The sequence below is a fragment of the Pollachius pollachius genome (assembly GCF_949987615.1).
Source record: "Pollachius pollachius genome assembly, chromosome: 6".
NCBI classification, from domain to species: domain Eukaryota; kingdom Metazoa; phylum Chordata; class Actinopteri; order Gadiformes; family Gadidae; genus Pollachius; species Pollachius pollachius.
Genome location: NC_136939.1, coordinates 9,994,758 through 10,015,916, shown reverse-complemented (window position 1 = coordinate 10,015,916; position 21,159 = coordinate 9,994,758). Strand labels below are relative to the sequence as shown.

General features: G+C 45.2%; 1 protein-coding gene across 1 annotated transcript; it reads left to right on the top strand.

Moving 5' to 3' along the window:
• The first annotated feature begins 15,694 nt into the window (after positions 1-15,694).
• LOC307077486 (collagenase 3-like) lies at positions 15,695-19,714 on the top strand. Its single transcript, XM_079738915.1, has 10 exons — positions 15,695-15,829; positions 16,177-16,427; positions 16,718-16,866; positions 17,382-17,510; positions 17,625-17,786; positions 18,106-18,229; positions 18,339-18,472; positions 18,662-18,821; positions 18,957-19,060; positions 19,368-19,714. The coding sequence occupies exons 1-10, from the start codon at positions 15,710-15,712 to the stop codon at positions 19,472-19,474; spliced, it is 1,440 nt and encodes a 479-aa protein (XP_079595041.1). The 5' UTR covers positions 15,695-15,709; the 3' UTR covers positions 19,475-19,714.
• The last annotated feature ends 1,445 nt before the right edge of the window (positions 19,715-21,159 follow it).

Sequence of the window (21,159 nt, the reverse complement as noted above, 5' to 3'; positions counted from 1 at the left end):
TGTTTTGTATGTGTTTCCCCAGATTTCCATTTCTGATGATGAAGATGTGTGTGTGTTTCGGTGTTTGGCAAGGCGGTTGATGTGCTTGCTTGCGTGTGTGTGTGTGTGTGTGTGTGTGTGTGTGTGTGTATGCAGGGCCGGCGCTGGCCGTTTCGGTGCCCTAGGCGACTTGACATTAAATTGTGATAGGTTATACAATTAAGAATAAACAACGGTGGGCCTCTTCATAACTAATTTATATATTTTTGTAATTCAATAATGTAATTTCTTTTTTTTCTCGGAAACCTTAATTTTTGGTGCCCCCCCAGGTACTTGGTGCCCTACGCACTCTGCGTACTCTGCGTATAGGTAGCGGCGGGCCTGTGTGTGTGTGTGTGTGTGTGTGTGTGTGTGTGTGTGTGTGTCAGTGCCCCTGTGTGTGTTTGTGCGTGTGTTTCTGTCTGTGGGCTCCGTTGTTTAAAGGAAGTGATGAACCACACAGGGAAGTGGTTGATTACAATATACTGTAAATGTGTCATCTGTGGCATGTGTCAATTATTAGATGTTGGCATGTTTGTCTATTTGAGCCTGAGAAAATCATGGAGCAATCGCTCAGACAAGTCCATACAAGAAAACACTTCCATGCAGTTTTCCATTGATATGTATACAAAATACTCTGCTTCCATTAATGCAGTCAGTAAACATATGCATGTGCCATTCAAAATCTTTATAATGTAATGTTTGTATTTTATGTCATAAAAATATAATACGATAGTTCTATTTAAATGTGTTACTATATTTTGCAATATCCATATCAACTAATCCTGTGGACCATAACCCAGGCCTATAAAAGGTTGTAATGCATGTAATCTGGGATCAATTACAACTTGGGGAATGAATCTTGTTACTGTTGCTTCTCACAATATTAATACAGCTCTATATACACACGTGGACAAAATTGTTGGTACCCCTCTGTTAATGAAAGAAAAACCCACAATGGTCACTGAAATAACTTGAAACTGACAAAAGTAATAATAAATAAAAATGTACTGAAAATTAACCAATGAAAATCAGACATTGCTTTTGAATTGTGGTTCAACAGAATCATTTTAAAAAACAAACTAATGAAACAGGCCTGGACAAAAATGATGGTACCCCTAGAAAAGATTGAAAATACTTTGACCATAGAGAAATGTTAAACTAATGTGTGTCCTCTAATTAGCATCACAGGTGTCTTCAAACTTGTAATCAGTCAGTCTGCCTATTTAAATGGTGAAAAGTAGTCACTGTGCTTTTAGGTGACATGGTGTGTACCACACTGAACATGGACCACAGGAAGCGAAGGAGAGAGTTGTCTCAGGAGATTAGAAAGAAAATTATAGACAAGCATGTAAAAGGTCAAGGCTATAAGACCATCTCCAAGCAGCTTGATGTTCCTGTGACTAAAGTTGCACATATTATTCAAAAGTTTAAGGTCCATGGGACTGTAGCCAACCTCCCTGGACGTGGCCGCAGGAGGAAAATTGATGACAAAATAAAGAGACAGATAATAAGAATGGTAACCAAAGAGCCCAGAACAACCTCCAAAGAAATTAAAGGTGAACTCCAAGGTCAAGGTACATCAGTGTCAGATCGCACCGTCCGTCGTTGTTTGAGCCAAAGTGGACTTCATGGGAGACGACCAAGGAGGACACCACTGTTGAAAGCAAATCATAAAAAAGCGAGACTGGAATTTGCCAAAATGCATTTTGACAAGCCACAAAGCTTCTGGGAGAATGTCCTATGGACAGATGAGACAAAACTGGAGCTTTTTGGCAAGGCACATCAGCTCTATGTTCACAGACGCAAAAATGAAGCATACCAAGAAAATAACACTGTCCCTACTGTGAAACATGGAGGAGGCTCAGTTATGTTCTGGGGCTGCTTTGCTGCATCTGGCACAGGGTGTCTTGAATCTGTGCAGGGTACAATGAAATCTCAAGACTATCAAGGCATTCTAGAGAGAAATGTGCTGCCTAGTGTCAGAAAGCTTGGTCTCAGTCGCAGGTCATGGGTCCTCCAACAAGATAATGACACAAAACACACAGCTAAGAACACCCAAGAATGGCTAAGAGCAAGACATTGGACTATTCTGAAGTGGCCTTCTATGAGCCCTGATCTAAATCCTATTAAACATCTGTGGAAGGAGCTGAAACATGCCATCTGGAGAAGGCACCAATCAAACCTGAGACAACTGGAGCAGTTTGCTAATGAAGAGTGGGCCAAAATACCTGTTGACAGGTGCAAAAGTCTCATTGACAGTTACAAAAATCGTTTGATTGCAGTGATTGCCTCAAAAGGTTGTGCAACAAAATATTAAGTTAAGGGTACCATCATTTTTGTCCAGGCCTGTTTAATTAGTTTGTTTTTTAAAATGATTCTGTTGAACCACAATTCAAAAGCAATGTCTGATTTTCATTGGTTAATTTTCAATACATTTTTATTTATTATTACTTTGTCAGTTTCCAGTTATTTCAGTGACCATTGTGGGTTTTTCTTTCATTAACAAAGGGGTACCAACAATTTTGTTCACGTGTGTATGTGGTGAAGTTGGACGCAATACCTTGGCTGCCTGTGGGGCGAGTGGCAGCATGTCTATGGGCCGTCTTCCCAGAAATGATGCTAGCCTGAGTCTGCGGGGGAAAGCCACCGAGAATCACCACTGGGGGGGGGGGGGGGGGGGGGGGGGGGTAAAGAAAAGATATATGGGGTAAAGAAAAACAATAGCAAACAAAGGCAACTTAACATTACATACCTCTGTCATTCAATACATGGCTGTCATCCAAAGCATCACTTGTAATCATGTTAATAATGTTTTTATATCACTTTAACATCACTTTTATATCACATGACACTTTCACATGCTAATTGTACAATATGCCGTTTATGATACAAAAGTATAACCAGTTAATTTTATTTGAATAAAAAAATCTTCAATTTTCATCAATTTTCTTCTGCATCGCTGCATTGCACTCTATAAGTCCATAAGTCACTCAATGACTTATTTTTTGAACAGCCACATAACATAACCAATATCCAATCATATAAACAAAATATGTGTAGGGTAGTTGCCTTTTCGCGACCATGGATGGCGCTGTTGTGTTGTTGTTGGTCCTCAGCGGTTTAGCGATTGTGGCCTTTTGGCCTTACAGGCCACCGTTTTGTTGCAGGGATTTGCCCGCGCAAGCGCCATTTTTGTCAGTTTGTTTCTCTGCCGTAAGGTAAGCTGCATAAACGGTGCTCTGTGTAAATGTAAAGTACTTATGTTTTATCCGTATGTTTTGTGGTAGAATGCTAGCCGTAGGTGAATCCTTCTCTTCTTTCTTTTCTTTTTTATACTTATGTCAGTTGTTTGTTTCTCTGCCGTAAGGTTGAACGTTTGAGCTCTGAATGAGAGAAATAAACGGCGGCGTGGTCCGAGCCATAAATCAAGAAAACCATCCGTGTGTCCCTCCTTCCGCACCCCCCCCAACACCTACACCAAACACAACGCAGAGTCCGGGTGTGGAGTGGCGTGAGCTCGCACGGCCTGGGTTACATCTTTGGTGCCGTGACCCGGATTTGTGGCGCTCCGAGGCCGAAGAGGAAGCGAGGCTGGCCGCAGCCCCTCAACGCCGCCGCCGTACTGAACTGTGTGTGACGAACTAAGTTATTCCTGTGAAGGTGCATTGCCAGGATCTTCATCCTATCCAGCATATCCTTTGAAAGTTGAAGTGCATCTTGTTTTGTTGTGTTTCCTATTTAAGACATTTCCATGATATTCTAAAGAGACGAAAAAAAAAAAAAAGTCTTAAAGCTACAGTACCTAAATGAATATTCTGTGTGAAACATTTCTATAAGGATAATTTGTGATTGATATTAAGCAAGTGTTGTTGTTTTTTTTTCTCATTCATATTCTCTGTGCTGAACATAGAGTAGTGTAATCACGTTTTGAGTTGAATTAATGTTTTGTGTGAGCTTTTGGGTTATTAAGTGATAATTGTGCCTGCCACACATTTTATTTTGTTTATTACATTCAACCACAGCTACACCCATTCACAGTCAAGCATAACAAGTAATTCGCACACACACTTACATTTTATTCTGCTGCTTAAATCTGAGACAGAGAATATTGAAGATGATGAGTGACCATGCAGACTCTCCACTGAAGCAGGGTCTCACTGCAGCAACATCAGGCCCACCCACCCCTGTGCCTGCAACAACCCACAGCTATGACTCCCCAAGCAGAACGCATACTCACTTCCCCAGTGAAGGAGCTTCCACCAGTCACCAACAACCATCTGTGAGGTCAAAGCTAACCACCCAGTTCCTCAGGTCTCCTACTCAGCAGCTGCAGTACCACACTCCAGTCCGGCTGCCCACAGACTTTGGACTGGGCGCACAGCTCACCCCATCACCCCCAATTCTGTCCCCCTATACTGATCCCCGTGCAACTCCCCCAGTGTTCCAGCCGGCTGTGCACATTACCATGCCCCCTGTCCTCCTGCCCCAGACCAGTGTGCAAAGGCCCCCCACAGTCACCCTGCCACCTCAAAGCCCCCCATATCCCAACTTCCCAGAGACACAAGTCATACAGCAGCCCACCATGAACCAGCCAGCTGTCTCCCCTTATCCAACGCAAGTTTATCAGCCAAGCCCCCAGGTCCCCACCAGCGATACTGTTCCCTTACCTGCACCCCAAGCCCCCATGTTGAGTTTCCCAACACCACACACAATGAACACTATGAATAACCCCTCTACAGCTGAACAGACCTTCCAAGGCACAGACTATGGACAAATCCCCCAGTTGCACATGTCACAAGCTGCTGCACACCATGCTCAGATTCCCCTGCACTCATCTGCCACCAGTGCATGGGGCCCCACTTCAGCTGCGCCCACCTCTCTGAATGTTGCCCATGCTGCTTTCAACTACACATCTTCTCCCCACACCCAAGCCCCAGTATATCTACAGCCCCCTGCCTCAGTCCCTCAAGTCAGCATGTATCCAGATGCAGTCCCCCAACACGCCCTCCTGCCTCCATCTTCCATCCAGCACATGCTTGCACCTCTAAACGCCCCTGTCAGAGCCACAGCCACCCCAAGCCCCCCACCAGCAGCCTATGGCAGTTTCCTGCAGACTCATCAGGTGAAGAATGTCCAAGTCTTCACTGGTAACGCTGACAGCAAGATGCTTATAGAGGACTGGGTTCGTGACATGCAATATCTCCTGGAGGCAATAGAGCTCCCGCCCCATCTCCGCTTCTCCACTGTGGTACGTCACCTGAGTGGTGAGGCCAGGAAGCTGATCCTGAATCTACCCCCCCATAACCAAACCCCTGAGAAGGCATTTGAAGAGCTGAGGGCAGAGTACGGTGACACACAGGGCTCCCTGGACCCACTGGCCGACTTCTATGAACGTGGCCAGCGGCCAGGTGAGTCTGCCTGCTCTTATGCTATAGCACTAGAGGCAACACTGCGAGCTGTAGAAGAAACCCAAAGAGGGGGCAAGCTTTTCCCTGACCGTGACAGTAAACTCACCCGACAGTTTCTAAGAGGACTAAAGGAGGAGGAGGTGTACATGAGGATTGCTCCAATGAAACCTCGGCTTCTGAGCTTCCGGGAGCTGCAAGATGAGCTCAGAAATCTGGCAAAAGAGACAAAAAAGTTCCAGTCATTAAACAAGTCAAAGAAAACCTATGCACAGGTCCAGGTTGCATCAGAGTGTACTTTAAATATGAAGACAGACAAAGCTAAACATACATCAGAGTGGTCAGAGCTTACAGATCTCGTCAAGAAATTAGCCCTTTGTCAAGAGGAGCAGATGGCTAAGCTGACGCACCTTGAATCAAGAATGGCTGCTCCCTTCTCTGCCCCTGTCCCCCCACCAAGAGCCCGGCCGCCCCCCGGACCCACAACCCAGACTTCAGCTGTCACATGCTACCGTTGTGGGAAGCAAGGACATATAGCCCGGGTTTGCAGAGCAGTCTTCCCAGATCCCAATCAGATATGGGCCCAACAACCTCAGCCCATGACCCCTGCAGAAGAGACCACACCTCACCCCACTCTGCCTTTAAACGGCTAGAGCCCATGGTCACCGGGGCGACTATGGGCAAGCAGCAAGACCCCCCACTGCAGGTGAGCAAGACTGGTGATGGAGAAGAGGATACCCCTTTAGTGGGCCCCAGGAATGAGGGGGAGGTGGAAGTCAATGGAATGAAGTGCAGAGCGCTCATTGACTCAGGCTCTCAGATAACCAGTATTACACACCAATACTGGTGCAACCACCCCATCCTCCAGACACAAAAGCTCCAGCCCTCTAAAATTCCCATTGAAGGTGCAGCCGGTCAGAGTGTAACTTACCATGGTGTCCTGCGCATCAACTTGACTGTGTTGGGAAAAGAGTTCAAGAATGTGCCAGCTTTTGTTGTAACTGACTCTGAGTATCGCTCCTCTGTCCCTCTGCTTGTGGGAACTAATGTCCTCCGTGCCTCCAGAACCCATCTCCGAGCAACCTATGGCCAGCAGTTTCTCCACCAGGTCAAGCAGAGCCATCCAGAGTGGTACACTTCTCTGCTGGAGATTGGGGGCATAGAACATAATGATGTGGATGACGTGGTGGGCCCTGCTGTGTACACTGGCCGCAAGGTACACATTCCTGGGGGAAAAGAGATGGATTTAATGTGCAAGATAAAGGCTGGCCCACAAAGAAAGACTTACACTGCAATGATTGAAGGTCACTCCTGCCTGCAGCTCCCCCAAGACCTCTTACTCGCCAAAGTCCTCGCTGATGTAAAGAGAGGATGTGCCCCTGTCAGGGTAATGAACCTGTCCCAGCAGACTATTACCATCAAGCCTCACACACATCTGGCCAAAGTTTCCCTGGTGAACAGCGTGGTGGACTTTTCAGACAAAAAGCAGGGCCAATGTCACGAGAGCAAGAGCAAAGAGACGTGCATGAGTCTGGATCAAGTTGTGGCGAGCTGTGGAGTGGACTTGGGTGAAGCAGCAGTTGAGAATGAGCACCAGCGCTCCCTCCTTAAAGATCTTGTGGAGAGGAATGTAAGTGTGTTTTCCCAGCATCCCATGGATTATGGCCACACAAAGACAGTGCAGCACGACATCCCTCTAGTTGATTCCAAGCCTTTTCGGCTCCCTTATCGCAAGATTCCCCCAGCACAGTGGCAAGATGTGAGAAAGTTGTTGATTGAGATGGAGGCTACAGGAGTCATCAGGCCCAGTAAGAGTCCGTATGCTTCACCTGTAGTGCTTGTGACCAAGAAGGACGGCTCTTTAAGGTTGTGTATTGACTACAGAAAGTTAAACTCCTGCAGCACAAGAGACGCCTTCCCCCTGCCCAGAATAGAAGAGGCCCTGGAAGCTCTGGGGCAAGCAAAGTTCTTCTCTACACTGGACCTCACGTCGGGTTACTGGCAGGTGGAGGTGGCGGAGCATGACAAACACAAGACAGCATTCAGCACACCGATGGGGCTGTTTGAGGCCAACAGGATGCCCTTTGGACTGCAGAACGCCCCCTCCACCTTCCAGAGACTCATGACCTGCTGCTTCGGAGATCTGAACTTCACTCACCTGTTGATTTACCTTGATGACCTCATCATATTCTCCAAAACTTTTGATGAGCATCTGGAGAGGCTGCAGCTGGTGTTTGATCGGCTCCAGGAGCATGGCTTGAAGTTAAAACCCTCCAAATGCCAGCTGATGAGGCAGGAAGTGCAGTATCTGGGTCACTTGGTGTCTGCTGAGGGAGTCCGGACAGACCCAGAGAAGATCAACAGGGTTAAGGACTGGGTGAGACCCACAAACCGGAAGGAAGTGCTGCAATTCCTGGGGTTCGCTGGTTATTACCGCCGGTATGTGAGTGGATACTCCGCCCTAGCTGCTCCCTTGTACCGCCTCACTACTGGTGACCCAAGGAAGAAGAAAAGAGGCGGGAAGAAAAGTCTGGCACCTGACCCACCCTTCTTGTGGACTTGTGATTGTGAAGAGGCTTTCCAGACCCTGAAAGAAAGGCTGACGACCGCTCCAGTCCTGGGCTATCCTGATTACAGCCTGCCTTTTGTCCTTCAGACGGACGCCTCAGGGGAGGGGCTCGGCGCCGTCTTGGTGCAAGTTCAGAGTGGAGCAGAGAGGGTCATAGCATTCGCCAGCAGGGGTTTGAGTCCAGCTGAGACGAGGTATCCTGCACACAAACTCGAGTTCCTCGCTTTAAAATGGGCGGTGACAGACAAATTCTATGACCACCTCTATGGGCGTAGATTCTCAGTCCAGACAGACAATAACCCTCTTAAATATGTCATGTCCTCTGCAAAGCTAGATGCTACGGGCCAGCGGTGGGTGTCTCGGCTGGCTGCCTTTGACTTCGATGTCCAGTATAGGAGGGGCCAGAGCAACGCTAACGCGGATGCCCTCTCCCGTATGTCCAACCAGGAGGTCACCGAGGTCCTGCAAACGTGCCCCCAGCAGGTGAGGTCCAGTGAGCCCAGGCATGGTGTGGGACAGCCCACACAGGACCCAGTAAACCCCACAGCCAGGAGCACGTCTGCCTCAGAGAAACCCCAGTCTGAACCCCCCACACTTAATGAGCCCTACAGAGACATAGGAGTGGAGTCACTGCCTGCCATGACGAAACAGGAGATCCGCGCAGGGCAGAAAGAAGATCCTGTCATCGGCCCTGTCCTGCACTACAAGAGTCTCGACCAGAAGCCGAGCCGCAGCGAGAGGATCAGTTGTGGTGGGCAGGTGTGCCTTCTCTTAAAGGAGTGGAGGAGGTTAGTGATCAGAGATGGTATCATGTACCGCCGCATCCGAGACAGCCAAAGGGGAGCAGTGGAGCAGCTAGTACTGCCAGAGAAGCTGCGTGAATCAGTCAAGACGGCTCTTCACAATGACTCAGGGCACTTAGGTTTGGAGAGGACTGTGCAGATGATAAGAGAGAGATTTCATTGGCCACGCATGTTCCAGGAGATAAAGGCTTGGTGTGAGCAGTGTGAGAGGTGCTGCCTGAGAAAGACCCCAACTGCAGGAGTAAAGGCTCCCCTGGTCAGCATTCACAGCAGTGCCCCCATGGAGCTCGTATGTGTGGACTTTCTGACTCTGGAGAGGTCAAAGGGCGGCATAGAAAATGTTCTCATTGTCACTGACCACTTCTCACGCTACGCACAGGCGTACCCCACTAAAGACCAGAAGGCCAACACTGTTGCCAGAGTGCTGTGGAAAAACTTCTTCTGTCGGTTTGGTTTCCCTGCGAAATTGCATGCAGACCAGGGGCGCAATTTTGAAAGTGCTGTTGTGAAGGAGCTGTGTAAGTGTACTGGCATCACCAAGACCCACACAACCCCCTATCACCCCCAGGGCAACGGAACCACTGAAAGGTTTAACCGCACCCTCATGAACATGCTTGGGACACTGGAGCCTCACCTGAAGCCGCGGTGGCATGAATATGTGGATGCAATGACACACGCCTACAACTGCACACGCCATGACTCTACTGGTTACACGCCGTATTACCTGATGTTTGGCAGGCATCCCCGGCTCCCTGTCGACCTGATCTTCGGGCTGCAGACCACTAATGAGCCATGTGAGTATAGTGAGTATGTCCAGACTCTGCATGACTGTCTGTCACAAGCTTATGCCCAGGCTAATCAGACCTCTCACCAAGCCAAGGGACAACAGAAAAAATATTACGACCAGAGAGCAAAGAGTCAAGTCTTCAACCCAGGTGACAGAGTTCTGGTTAAAGTGTGTCATGTGGAGGGGCGGCAGAAACTCGGAGACAAGTGGGAGCCCCGGCCATACATTGTGGTGAAGAAGCAGCCCAGCATTCCTGTGTATGTGGTGCGCTCAGAAAATGGCAACACAGAGAGAGTGGTCCATCGCAATCTCCTCACACAGTGTATGTTTCTTCCAGTCGATCGGGCTGGTGGGATGACAAGAGGAGAGGTAGAACCGGACACAGAGGAGAACATGGAGGATACAGAGAACATGGAGATGGAGAATACAGAGGACATGGGAGAGCAAGCCGGAGAGGAGTCAGACAGAGTGGAGGACTTGGAAGTGGATAACCCGGAGGACAATGTGGAGAAGTGTGTACCTGGGACAATAAATGGACAGTGTGAACACACAGAACTGGAGGAAGTGGATACAGAGACGGGACGAGTGAGTGAAGGAGAGGAGGGACATTTAACAGCCAGGGGCACCAGCCTGCCTCCCAGGCCCAATGTTCCGAGGAGGAACGCGCCGAGAAATCGACGTCCCCCCAAAAAGCTGTCCTGTGAGCTACGAGTCGTGGAGTCAGAGGAGGATCGGCAGAAGATAGAGGGAGGATGGAAGTTGTGGCAGAGAGCCAAAGCAAGAAGAGCAGCAGGACACATGTAGCTTAACACAGCAAAAGCACCCACCTTAATGGGGGGGTACATGCACACATTTTCATCATAAAACACTGCACACCACACTTATTCATTCTTCACATGTTTATTTTGGCAGTTCTCTTTGTTTATGTTTAATAGGTGGTCCTTATTTTGCTTATTTTGTTATGATGACTGAGACGCCATCAATTAAAGAAGGGGTGGATGTAGGGTAGTTGCCTTTTCGCGACCATGGATGGCGCTGTTGTGTTGTTGTTGGTCCTCAGCGGTTTAGCGATTGTGGCCTTTTGGCCTTACAGGCCACCGTTTTGTTGCAGGGATTTGCCCGCGCAAGCGCCATTTTTGTCAGTTGTTTGTTTCTCTGCCGTAAGGTAAGCTGCATAAACGGTGCTCTGTGTAAATGTAAAGTACTTATGTTTTATCCGTATGTTTTGTGGTAGAATGCTAGCCGTAGGTGAATCCTTCTCTTCTTTCTTTTCTTTTTTATACTTATGTCAGTTGTTTGTTTCTCTGCCGTAAGGTTGAACGTTTGAGCTCTGAATGAGAGAAATAAACGGCGGCGTGGTCCGAGCCATAAATCAAGAAAACCATCCGTGTGTCCCTCCTTCCGCACCCCCCCCAACACCTACACCAAACACAACGCAGAGTCCGGGTGTGGAGTGGCGTGAGCTCGCACGGCCTGGGTTACATATGTAACAATTGAATCATGTTGAGAATACCGGACAATATTTTTAATTGTCAAACATTCCTAAATAATGCAAAATATACGACACTGCATGTGTGATATATTGCAAGCTACAGCCTTTGGTGGACGAAGTTGAATCGTATGGAGCCAGTATCCTTCCATAATTCAAACCTGAAAAAAAAAGTTTCAAAGGCTTGTAAGTCTGGGTTTGAAAACTCAACACCTTGTAAAAAAGGTTTTGCAACACTGAAAAAAGAGATTATAGCCGGAAAAAAAATTAAAACATCGGCAAACATGGTTTTGTGTTCTATTTTATCTTCATCATTTTCACCAACACATTTTCAAAGTTTCAAAAATGTCACCAGCGCATTTGCAGAGTTTCAAATCTGGCACTGTTCTAACAGTGTATTTCATTGTTTCCCGGTTTTGAAACCTTGTAAATGGGATTCTGCAAACAGGTGTTCATACATTGAGAAATAAGTTTTGAAAGGTTGAATATTTATTTTTAAAAACTTGTAAAGGTGTAAATTTACACCATTGCAATGTATTTAGCACTGACTTTTCAGAGATTTGACCACACAGGCGCAAGCTTTGAGTCACGTGATTATTGGCAGTGTTCTGTCGCGCATTCGTTTTGAAACTCCCTGACAGTCATAGGTCTGAAATCGTTGATCTGCAAAAAGAAAAAGAAAAACGTTCCTGGGGGCGGGACCATTTGGCTCTAAACCTATTGGTTGCTCTCTGCTGACGTACATTCCAATCACGTGTGCCGTTGACCGGGCTGTGCGTGATTGACAGTGCTCTGCCGATGACAAGAATAACAAGCGACCTTGCGTGGTTGATTTTGTTTTCCATTTTCTGGAACCATGGCTGGGTACGGAAAACCGTAAAGGGACACCGGGGAAAATAAATAAAAAATTAAAGTTTCTCGTGATTACCAGAAAGTGGGTCTGCTTATAGGTCGGAATATGGTTGGAATGAAGCGGCCACCGCTTCCTGACAAACTGGGAACTTGATTCTTACATACAACCGGACTCGTTCATTACTTCACTAAACTGACACGCACGCTTTCGCTCGCTCGTCCACCCCACACACACACACACACACACACACTGCCAGTGATATGCGCACGATAGTTCCCCGTGCTCATGAGATACTTTCTCGTGCTCACCAGTTACTTTCTCGTGCTCACGAGAAACGTTAATTTTTTATTTATTTTCCCCGGTGCCAATTACGGTTTCCGTACCCAGCCATGGTTCCAGAAAATGGAAAACAAAATCAACCGCGCAGGTCGCTTGTTATTCTTGTCATCGGCAGAGCACTGTCAATCACGCACAGCCCGGTCAACGGCACACGTGATTGGAATGTACGTCAATAGAGAGCAACCAATAGGTTAAGAGCCAAATGGTCCCGCCCCCAGGAACGTTATTTTTTTCCTTTTTGCAGATCAACGATTTCAGACCTTTGACTGTCAGGGAGTTTCAAAACGAATGCGCGACAGAACACTGCCAATAATCACGTGACTCAAAGCTTGCGCCTGTGTGGTCAAATCTCTGAAAAGTCAGTGCTAAATACATTGCAATGGTGTAAATTTACACCTTTACAAGTTTTTAAAAATAAATATTCAACCTTTCAAAACTTATTTCTCAATGTATGAACACCTGTTTGCAGAATCACATTTACAAGGTTTCAAAACCGGAAGCAATGAAATACACTTTTAGAACAGTGCCAGATTTGAAACTCTGCAAATGCGCTGGTGACATTTTTGAAACTTTGAAAATGTGTTGGTGAAAATGATGAAGAAGATAAAATAGAACACAAAATCATGTTTGCAGATGTTTTAATTTTTTTTTCAGGCTATAATCTCTTTTTTCAGTGTTGCAAAACCTTTTTTACAAGGTGTTGAGTTTTCAAACCCAGACTTACAAGCCTTTGAAACTTTTTTTTTCAGGTTTGAATTATGGCAGGACACTGCCTCCATAGAATCGAGGCACCAACCCTTCATTTACAAGGCTACTTACGACAAGCTAATATGGTATATTACAACAAACAATGGTTGTGTGTCCTGCTAGTCCACTACCCCAGGACGAATTTGAAATTCCGCCCGGACACATTTTTTTAAAAGTGTCTCAAAAAGAGGGCATGTCCGGGCAAAAGAGGACGTCTGGTTACCCTACGTACGGGGAACCCATTTGATTCCTACCTGTTCCACTGTTAAATAGCGGCGCAAATTGGTGGGCGCTATACTTTTAATTTCTCTGCGTGAGAAATACGAAGTGTGGCGTGTGAGCGTGTGCATGGGTTAAAGTCCATGTGTCTCACACCGAATGCGTGAGACTTGAGAGCCCTAACTCAGGGACTCATGCTGAAGAGTTGACTGTTTAATATTTCGGCTCCAAGCCATAAAAGGACATTGCATACTGAGCTATAACATGTGACTCCAACACCTAGGTCAATAACCTTTGCACTACATATCCAAGAGGCTGTAGCGCTCTCCAGTGGCTAACATAGAAACAGCCATATCAACTCACATCACAATTATTATTATTGTTGTAATTAATTACTGTATATTTGATACATATTACTTGCAAAATTATGACACCAAACAAAATAAATCAACATTCATATTCACCGTTCCATACATGCTTCACTTTTATATTTGTTAAGCATCTTATTTTTCAGTATTTTTTTAAGTCCTTGTACTGTGTTACACATTTTAAGGCATTCCACATGTTTACACCTTAATTTAAGTGTGTTTGAGTTTATAAATAATGTATTGGTTGGTTCAAGATATTCTGCTCTGTTAATGATTCTAATTGCCCTCTTTTGTAGAATAAATATAGGGTTTGTAACTGTTTTGTATGTGTTTCCCCAGATTTCCATTTCTGATGATGATGTGTGTGTGTGTTTGGGTGTTTGGCAAGGCGGTTGATGTGCTTGCTTGCATGTGTGTGTGTGTGTGTGTGGTTGTGGGTGTGTGTGTGTGTGTGTGTTTGTGTGTGTGAGTGCAGGGCCGGCGCTGGCCGTTTTGGTGCCCTAGGCGACTTGACATTAAATTGTGATAGGTTATACAATTAAGAATAAACAACGATGGGCATCTTCATAACTAATTTATATATTTTTGTAATTCAATAATGTAATTTTTTTTTTTTCTCGGAAACCTTAATTTTTGGTGCCCCCCCAGGTACTTGGTGCCCTACGCACTCTGCGTACTCTGCGTATAGGGAGCGGCGGGCCTGTGTGTGTGTGTGTGTGTGTGTGTGTGTGTGTGTGTGTGTGTGTGTGTCTGTGCCCCTGTGTGTGTTTGTGCGTGTGTTTCTGTCTGTGGGCTCCGTTGTTTAAAGGAAGTGATGAACCACACAGGGAAGTGGTTGATTACAATATACTGTAAATGTGTAATCTGTGTCATGTGTCAATTATTAGATGTTGGCATGTTTGTCTATTAGAGCCTGAGAAAATCATGGAGCAATCGCTCAGACAAGTCCATACAAGAAAACACTACCATGCAGTTTTCCATTGATATGTATACAAAATACTCTGCTTCCATTAAAGCAGTCAGTAAACATATGGATGTGCCATTCAAAATCTTTATAATGTAATGTTTGTATTTTATGTTATAAAAATATATTATGATAGTTCTATTTCAATATGTTGCTATATTTTGCAATATCCATATCAACTAATCCTGTGGACCATAACCCAGGCCTATAAAAGGTTGTAATGAATGTAATCTGGGATCAATTACAACTTGGGGAATGAATCTTGTTACTGTTGCTTCTCACAATATAAATACAGCTCTATATATGTGCTGAAGTTGGACGTAATACCTTGGCTGCCTGTGGGGCGAGTGGCAGCATGTCTATGGGCCGTCTTCCCAGAAATGATGCTAGCCTAAGGCTGCGGGGGAAAGCCACCGAGAATCACCACTCAGGCGGGGTGGGGGGGGGGGGGGTGGGGGGGGGTAAGCAGGAAAAGGGCTTGGCAAAAAGATATATGGGGTAAAGAAAAACAATAGCAAACAAAGGCAACTTAACATTACATTACCTCTGTCATTCAATACATGGCCGTCATCCAAAGCATCACTTGTAATCATGTTAATAATGTTTTTATATCACTTTACCATCACTTTTACATCACATGACACTTTCACATGCACGTGCCGTTTATGATACAAAAGTATAACCAGTTAATTTTATTTCAATAAAAAATTTTCAATTTTCTTCTGCATCGCTGCATTGCACTCTATAAGTCCATAAGTCACTCAATAACTTCATTTTTGAACAGCCACATAACATAACCAATATCCAATCATATAAACAAAATATATAACAATTGATTCATGTTGAGAATACCGGACAATATTTTTAATTGTCAAACATTCCTAAATAATGCAAAATATATGACACTGCATGTGTGTCATATGTTACCCTAACCCACGCAAAAAAGTCTCCTTTGTATCAGTATGTTTTGGGAATTTCCTCCTCCTTAGCCTAGCCCCTCCTACTTCCTCCACCGTAGGTTGTTTGCTCATCCAGTGACTCACTTTGGCTAGTTACTCAACACATCAGGGCCCGGCTGTGAAGGTATATAATGCCTGCCTGCGGTGCTCCAAACTCACAACTTAAGTCCTTCACAGCAAAACAACATGCGCGCTTTGAACCTGTGCATCTTCCTGAGCTTGACAGCGGCAGTGGTTTACTCCCTGCCCCTAGACAGAGAACAACCACCACAACAAATCACAGATAAAGATGAAAAATTTGCAGAAGTAAGTCCTTTTTATTTTTTACTTTGGCTTAGTTGGTATACTCTTAATTTTTACACATGGTATTGGTATCCACCAATTATCTTTTGAGGAAAAAAATGCTAACAGACAATGCTCTCTTTCAATCATAAAGGGTGAATAACTTTGAATTGGTTGTTGTTTTGCATGCATGTATACATGCTTAACAATCAATATATCATCCTAAACAGCCCATAAGTCTATAAATCCTAAGAAAATGTTCCTCAATGTCTGATCATTGTTTCACTATCTTCCACCAACCTTCCGCTCTCTCTCTCTCTCTCTCTCTCTCTCTCTCTCTCTCTCTCTCTCTCTCTCTCTCTCTCTAACAGAGCTACCTCAAGAGCTTCTTCAACCTCACCAAAGAGCGTAAGAGTTCTTTTGGTCGCCAGGGGGTCAACCCCATGGTTGAGAAGCTCAGGGACATGCAGCGCTTCTTTGGCCTGAATATCACTGGCTCAGTGGACGCTGACACCATGCAGATGATGAAGAAAGCCCGCTGCGGGGTCCCCGACACCCAAGTCGCCCGCTTCTCCACTTTCGAGGGGGACCAAAAGTGGCGAACAAAGGCCCTCACCTACAGGTAACAGGCACCAGAATGCATGCCATTGGGTGGATTCTGTTAAAACGTTTTCTAATACTGTGTCTTCACACAGACACAGACACAGACACATTATGTCAGTGCATACATTCTTAGCATGGTTGATCCCAGCAGGAATTGAACCCCCTGACCCTGGCAGCGCTCATAAGAGTGTCGCAAGAAAGGACTACCACCTTGTTTCTATCTGTGTGTTGGGGGTCTGGGGGTCTTGAGACAAGTGCGCCTGGGAATGATGTCTGATCAAACATCTACTTCTCTTTTTACCCTCACAGGATTCTGAACTACACTCCAGACATGAGCCGGGCAGAGGTAGACGAGTCCGTGGAAAAAGCATTGAATGTGTGGGCCAGGGTCACTCCCCTGACGTTTCGAAGGATCGAGCGTGGTACCGCTGACATCATGATCTCCTTTGCGAGCCGATGTAAGTGTGGACACCGGACTAGAGACTAACCCATCATTGTTAGATTCAACGTATGCGCCCTCTGGCTTTCTAGGGAATTAATGTCAGGTCAAACTATTCAAGAAAGAAAACAAAATACAGACCAACAACAAACCATATCGAAACATATATAGTATTAATATAATACTAATATATAATATATGATTTAATATCTAATCTTATCAAATAATAATATAGCAATGCAATTCTACAACATAACAAATAGTGCAAAAAGTGAGCTACCAAATTTGACTAAAATAGGCTGATAAATAGCTCATAGCATCATTAGGCTGACTGTCTTATTTCCACTGCCTCCCAAAACACAACAACCAATCCACTGCTGGCAGGCCAGCAGTGGACTGAGGATGTTCTTGCCAAGTTGCAAGTTGAAAGGATGTTGCGGAGATTCATCACAGGACTTCAATCATCTCCCTTTTTGTGCCATCTCTGTGTTTGGAATACCTGACATTAAAGTGCTTTTGACGTTGTGCCGACAGCGCATGGTGATTTCTACCCCTTCGACGGCCCCCAGGGCACTCTCGCCCATGCCTTCGCCCCGTCCACAGGGATCGGCGGCGACGCCCATTTTGATGAAGATGAGGATTTTACCTACCGCTCACGAAGAGGTGAGTTCGGCGCACAGAGAATCGCTGGAATATGAACCATTACCCGTTGAAAAACAGCACATATCAATATAGTGGGGCTCTCATGTTTCATGTTTGTGTTTGTGTATTTTTCAGGTTATGTTCTTTTCCTGGTTGCGGCCCATGAGTTTGGACATTCCCTGGGCTTGGGCCACTCCAGAGACCCCGGTGCGCTCATGTACCCAAATTACATCTACAAGAACCCTGACACGTTTCAGCTGCCCCGCGATGATGTCAACGGCATCCAGTCCCTTTATGGTCAGTGGATGGATTACTGACTTTAATATACTTTATTTTAGTGATACTTGCTTGCTAGGATAGCTTGCCCTACCTGTAATCCCAAACAAAAAGCTATCTAATGTAAGGAATAATGTTTAAGAATGTAGGTTATATTGATGCTGGAAGGGTTCGAAGACAGTTAAAGGTCAAAATGTTGGATGGCGGCGGGTGTTGTATCATTGCAGTCTTTCTTAAGCAAAGGAGATGCATTTCCAACCAATCACAGTTTTCAGGATTTGTCTGTGAACAGGTCTCGGAAACAATTTTATTCCTCGACTGATGATTTTCATTGAACCAGGTCCTAACGTGAACGTGAACGTAAATGACCCCACACCACCCACAACACCCAACTCCTGCGACGCAACCATGGTCCTCGACGCTGTGAGCACCCTGAGGGGCGAGATGCTCTTCTTCAAGGGCAGGTAGAGACCGTTCAAAACACGATTACCCTACACTACAATGACCTTTCATGGATTTATGATTTGCTGAATTCTCATACACTGTTTTATTGTTGTTGTCGTTGTCTTGCAGTTTCTTCTGGCGTAAGTACCCCCAGAGGCCCAGGCCCCGGCAGTCCCTCATCTCCAGCTTCTGGCCCAACGCCCCCGAAAAAGTCGATGCCGCTTTCGAGAGCCGCCAGACTGACCGAGTCTATCTATTCCAAGGTAAAGCAGCGCAGCGCAGCAATGAGCTGCTGTTGTTACACACTTTTTTACAAGATTTAACGAAAAATGGTAGAAAGGGCATGATGTTTTATAGCGCTTAAAAAAAAAGCAGTGTTACACAGAAAACATCTTTGCGGAAGAAAACTTTGCATACATGCTAATCCTGGTTCTCTTCCCGTGTCCCTCCAGGTCGTCAAGTCTGGGCCTTCTCCGGATATGATCTGGTGAGCGGCTTTCCCAGGAATATCAACTATTTCGGTCTGCCTAGGAGCGTAAACAAAATCAATGCTGCCTTGTACGATACCCATACGCGCAGGACCTTGTTCTTTGTGGGCGACCAGTACTATAGGTAAGAAAACTAACAAAAAACAATCACAACTACACTCCTGTCTACTGATAACTGACTCATTCAAAGGGGTCGATCGTTTCCGTCCGTGCCATTATACGAGCCTTGAGTCACAGTTTCACTCTTGTGTTTCCACAGTTATGATGAGGCAAGACGAACGATGGACACAGGATTCCCCAAGTCAATACAAACCCTCCTCCCAGGACACACCAGCAAGGTGACGGCTGGATTCCAGTACAGAGGTGAGTGATGACATGATGCCAATGGTTGTCAAAATAATGTTAACAGTTACGTGTTATATCACTAGACCCTTGAACTAGACCACTGCTGGAAAAGTTGTTGATCTAAACATATACTAGGAAGATTTTTAACTACAGCCGTCACAACTAAATGAATTAGATCAATTTAGCTGTTTTGGTTTTCTTGCACTCTTATTCGTTGAAATTATTTTGAATGAAAAGGACAATGCGGTTACGTTGTGCAAGGTTTAACATGTTCCTCCATCGTACCACCTGCAAACCCACTAACGCTGTGTTCTTCTCCCCTCAGGTTACACCTACATTTACAGCGGGTCCAACATGTTTGAGTACAGCCTGAGGACCGGAAGGCTGTTCCGTGTCCTCAGAAACAATTACTTTCTGCCATGCGCTAACTAGAAGAATCTGACCTCATATTGTGTTATAGCAACCAATGGCTGTCACATTGAACAACCCAGTGTACATTTCTTTATAATATATTTTACAAAGGTCTATTCATTTTGTAGCAGATATTTTTACATGTTTTTTATTATGAAAACATTTATTTTTTAATAAACATGATTTTTCATTCCTAATTTATTTTGTACTATGTATCGACAAAATATTTATTCAAACAATAAAGACATTTGAATGTAAAAACTTGTTTGTTATTAGTTTTTCAAAGTTGATATCAACAAGTGATATGCAAATAGCGATACTGGTTGGGATATCAAATCTCTTAATGCTGCTATAGGAAAGGATTTTAAAGAGAGAGAGTATAAATTATCAAAGGGAGCAAGATTTTGAAACCAAACAATCAAAAAGACGTCCCCTCCAAATGCTCCATATTGTGGCGACCCCTCTGGGGTCGCGCAGGGGATCCTGGGAGTTAAGTGTTTTCGGTTGATGAAGGGGGTTTTTGGGGTCTTTGTTTGTTGCTGGGTTGAGTGGGGTTGATGGGTTCGGGGTGTTGTTTGGTTGTGTGTTGTTCAATGTTTACATGTGTGTTTATTGTTGTCGCCACCATCACTGACTGTGCCATGTTTGTTCATTGGGTATGCTGTTTTCTCGTGCGTTTCTTTAGAAATACAAGTAGCCTGCAGTCGTGCGGTGTATGGGACGCAGTGCTTCGGTTGATTTAAAACCTGACTCCGTGTGCTTCTTGGTCGCCGTTACAATATGTATCTCCAACATTGAGAAAGTTGCCTGTGAAAAAATATCCAATCAAGGAAGAGATACTTTGATAGGTCGGAAACATGCTCATAAAGAGCCTGTTGCTGTGAACAAAATATTCACCCCTTGCAAGCACGTGACCATGACCACGTGACGACGCCATGACGGACGGCAAAATCACCTATAGTCACATATATATAGACAGGGTGCGATTTGTGAAAAAACCAGAGGGGGGGATAATTTTGAGAAACATTTTAAAATGTTTCAAAATGAAGACGGACCCTGTGTATTTTGGTTGTTATTTATTACGATGTAATGGTGAAAATACTTTGGGTGGGGGGGATAATTTTTATCCCCACCGAGGATAAAAATAATTCAGCAGAGGGTAGGACGTGTAAACCAGAGGGGGGGATAATCCCCACCATCCCCACCGGCAAATCGCACCCTGTATATAGATAGATATTTAAATAACACTGTTAAATACATTATTAATAATATTATTTATGGATTTTATCGTTGTTGTGCCGTTATCGTTGGAGGTAGGGCATCTGTTAGGTGCTCACAGAGATCGGTATTTAGACAAATTGAAGATCGCCGGAATAGATACAGACCCTTACCTTCTTCCTCCCTCCGCTTTCACGGACCTCATCCAATCGCCTAGCCTGCCCGACTTCAGTCCACACGACTTGTATCGCTATGTGGTAAACGGGGTATCCCCATACACTGGAGCTGATCTAAAGGCCTTTAAAAGTCTGGATGCCTACCAGTTCTTTGTAGCTGGCTGGGTTACAGCTACGCGATGCTACACTCACGGCAGGGGGAGGTACCTCATAATGGCAAAGGTAAGACATCAATCTAGGGTTTATTTTGTGTTGTCTATAACACGTAGTTTATGTTTTTAGAGGAAAGGGTCGGTCGAGGCTACCCACATA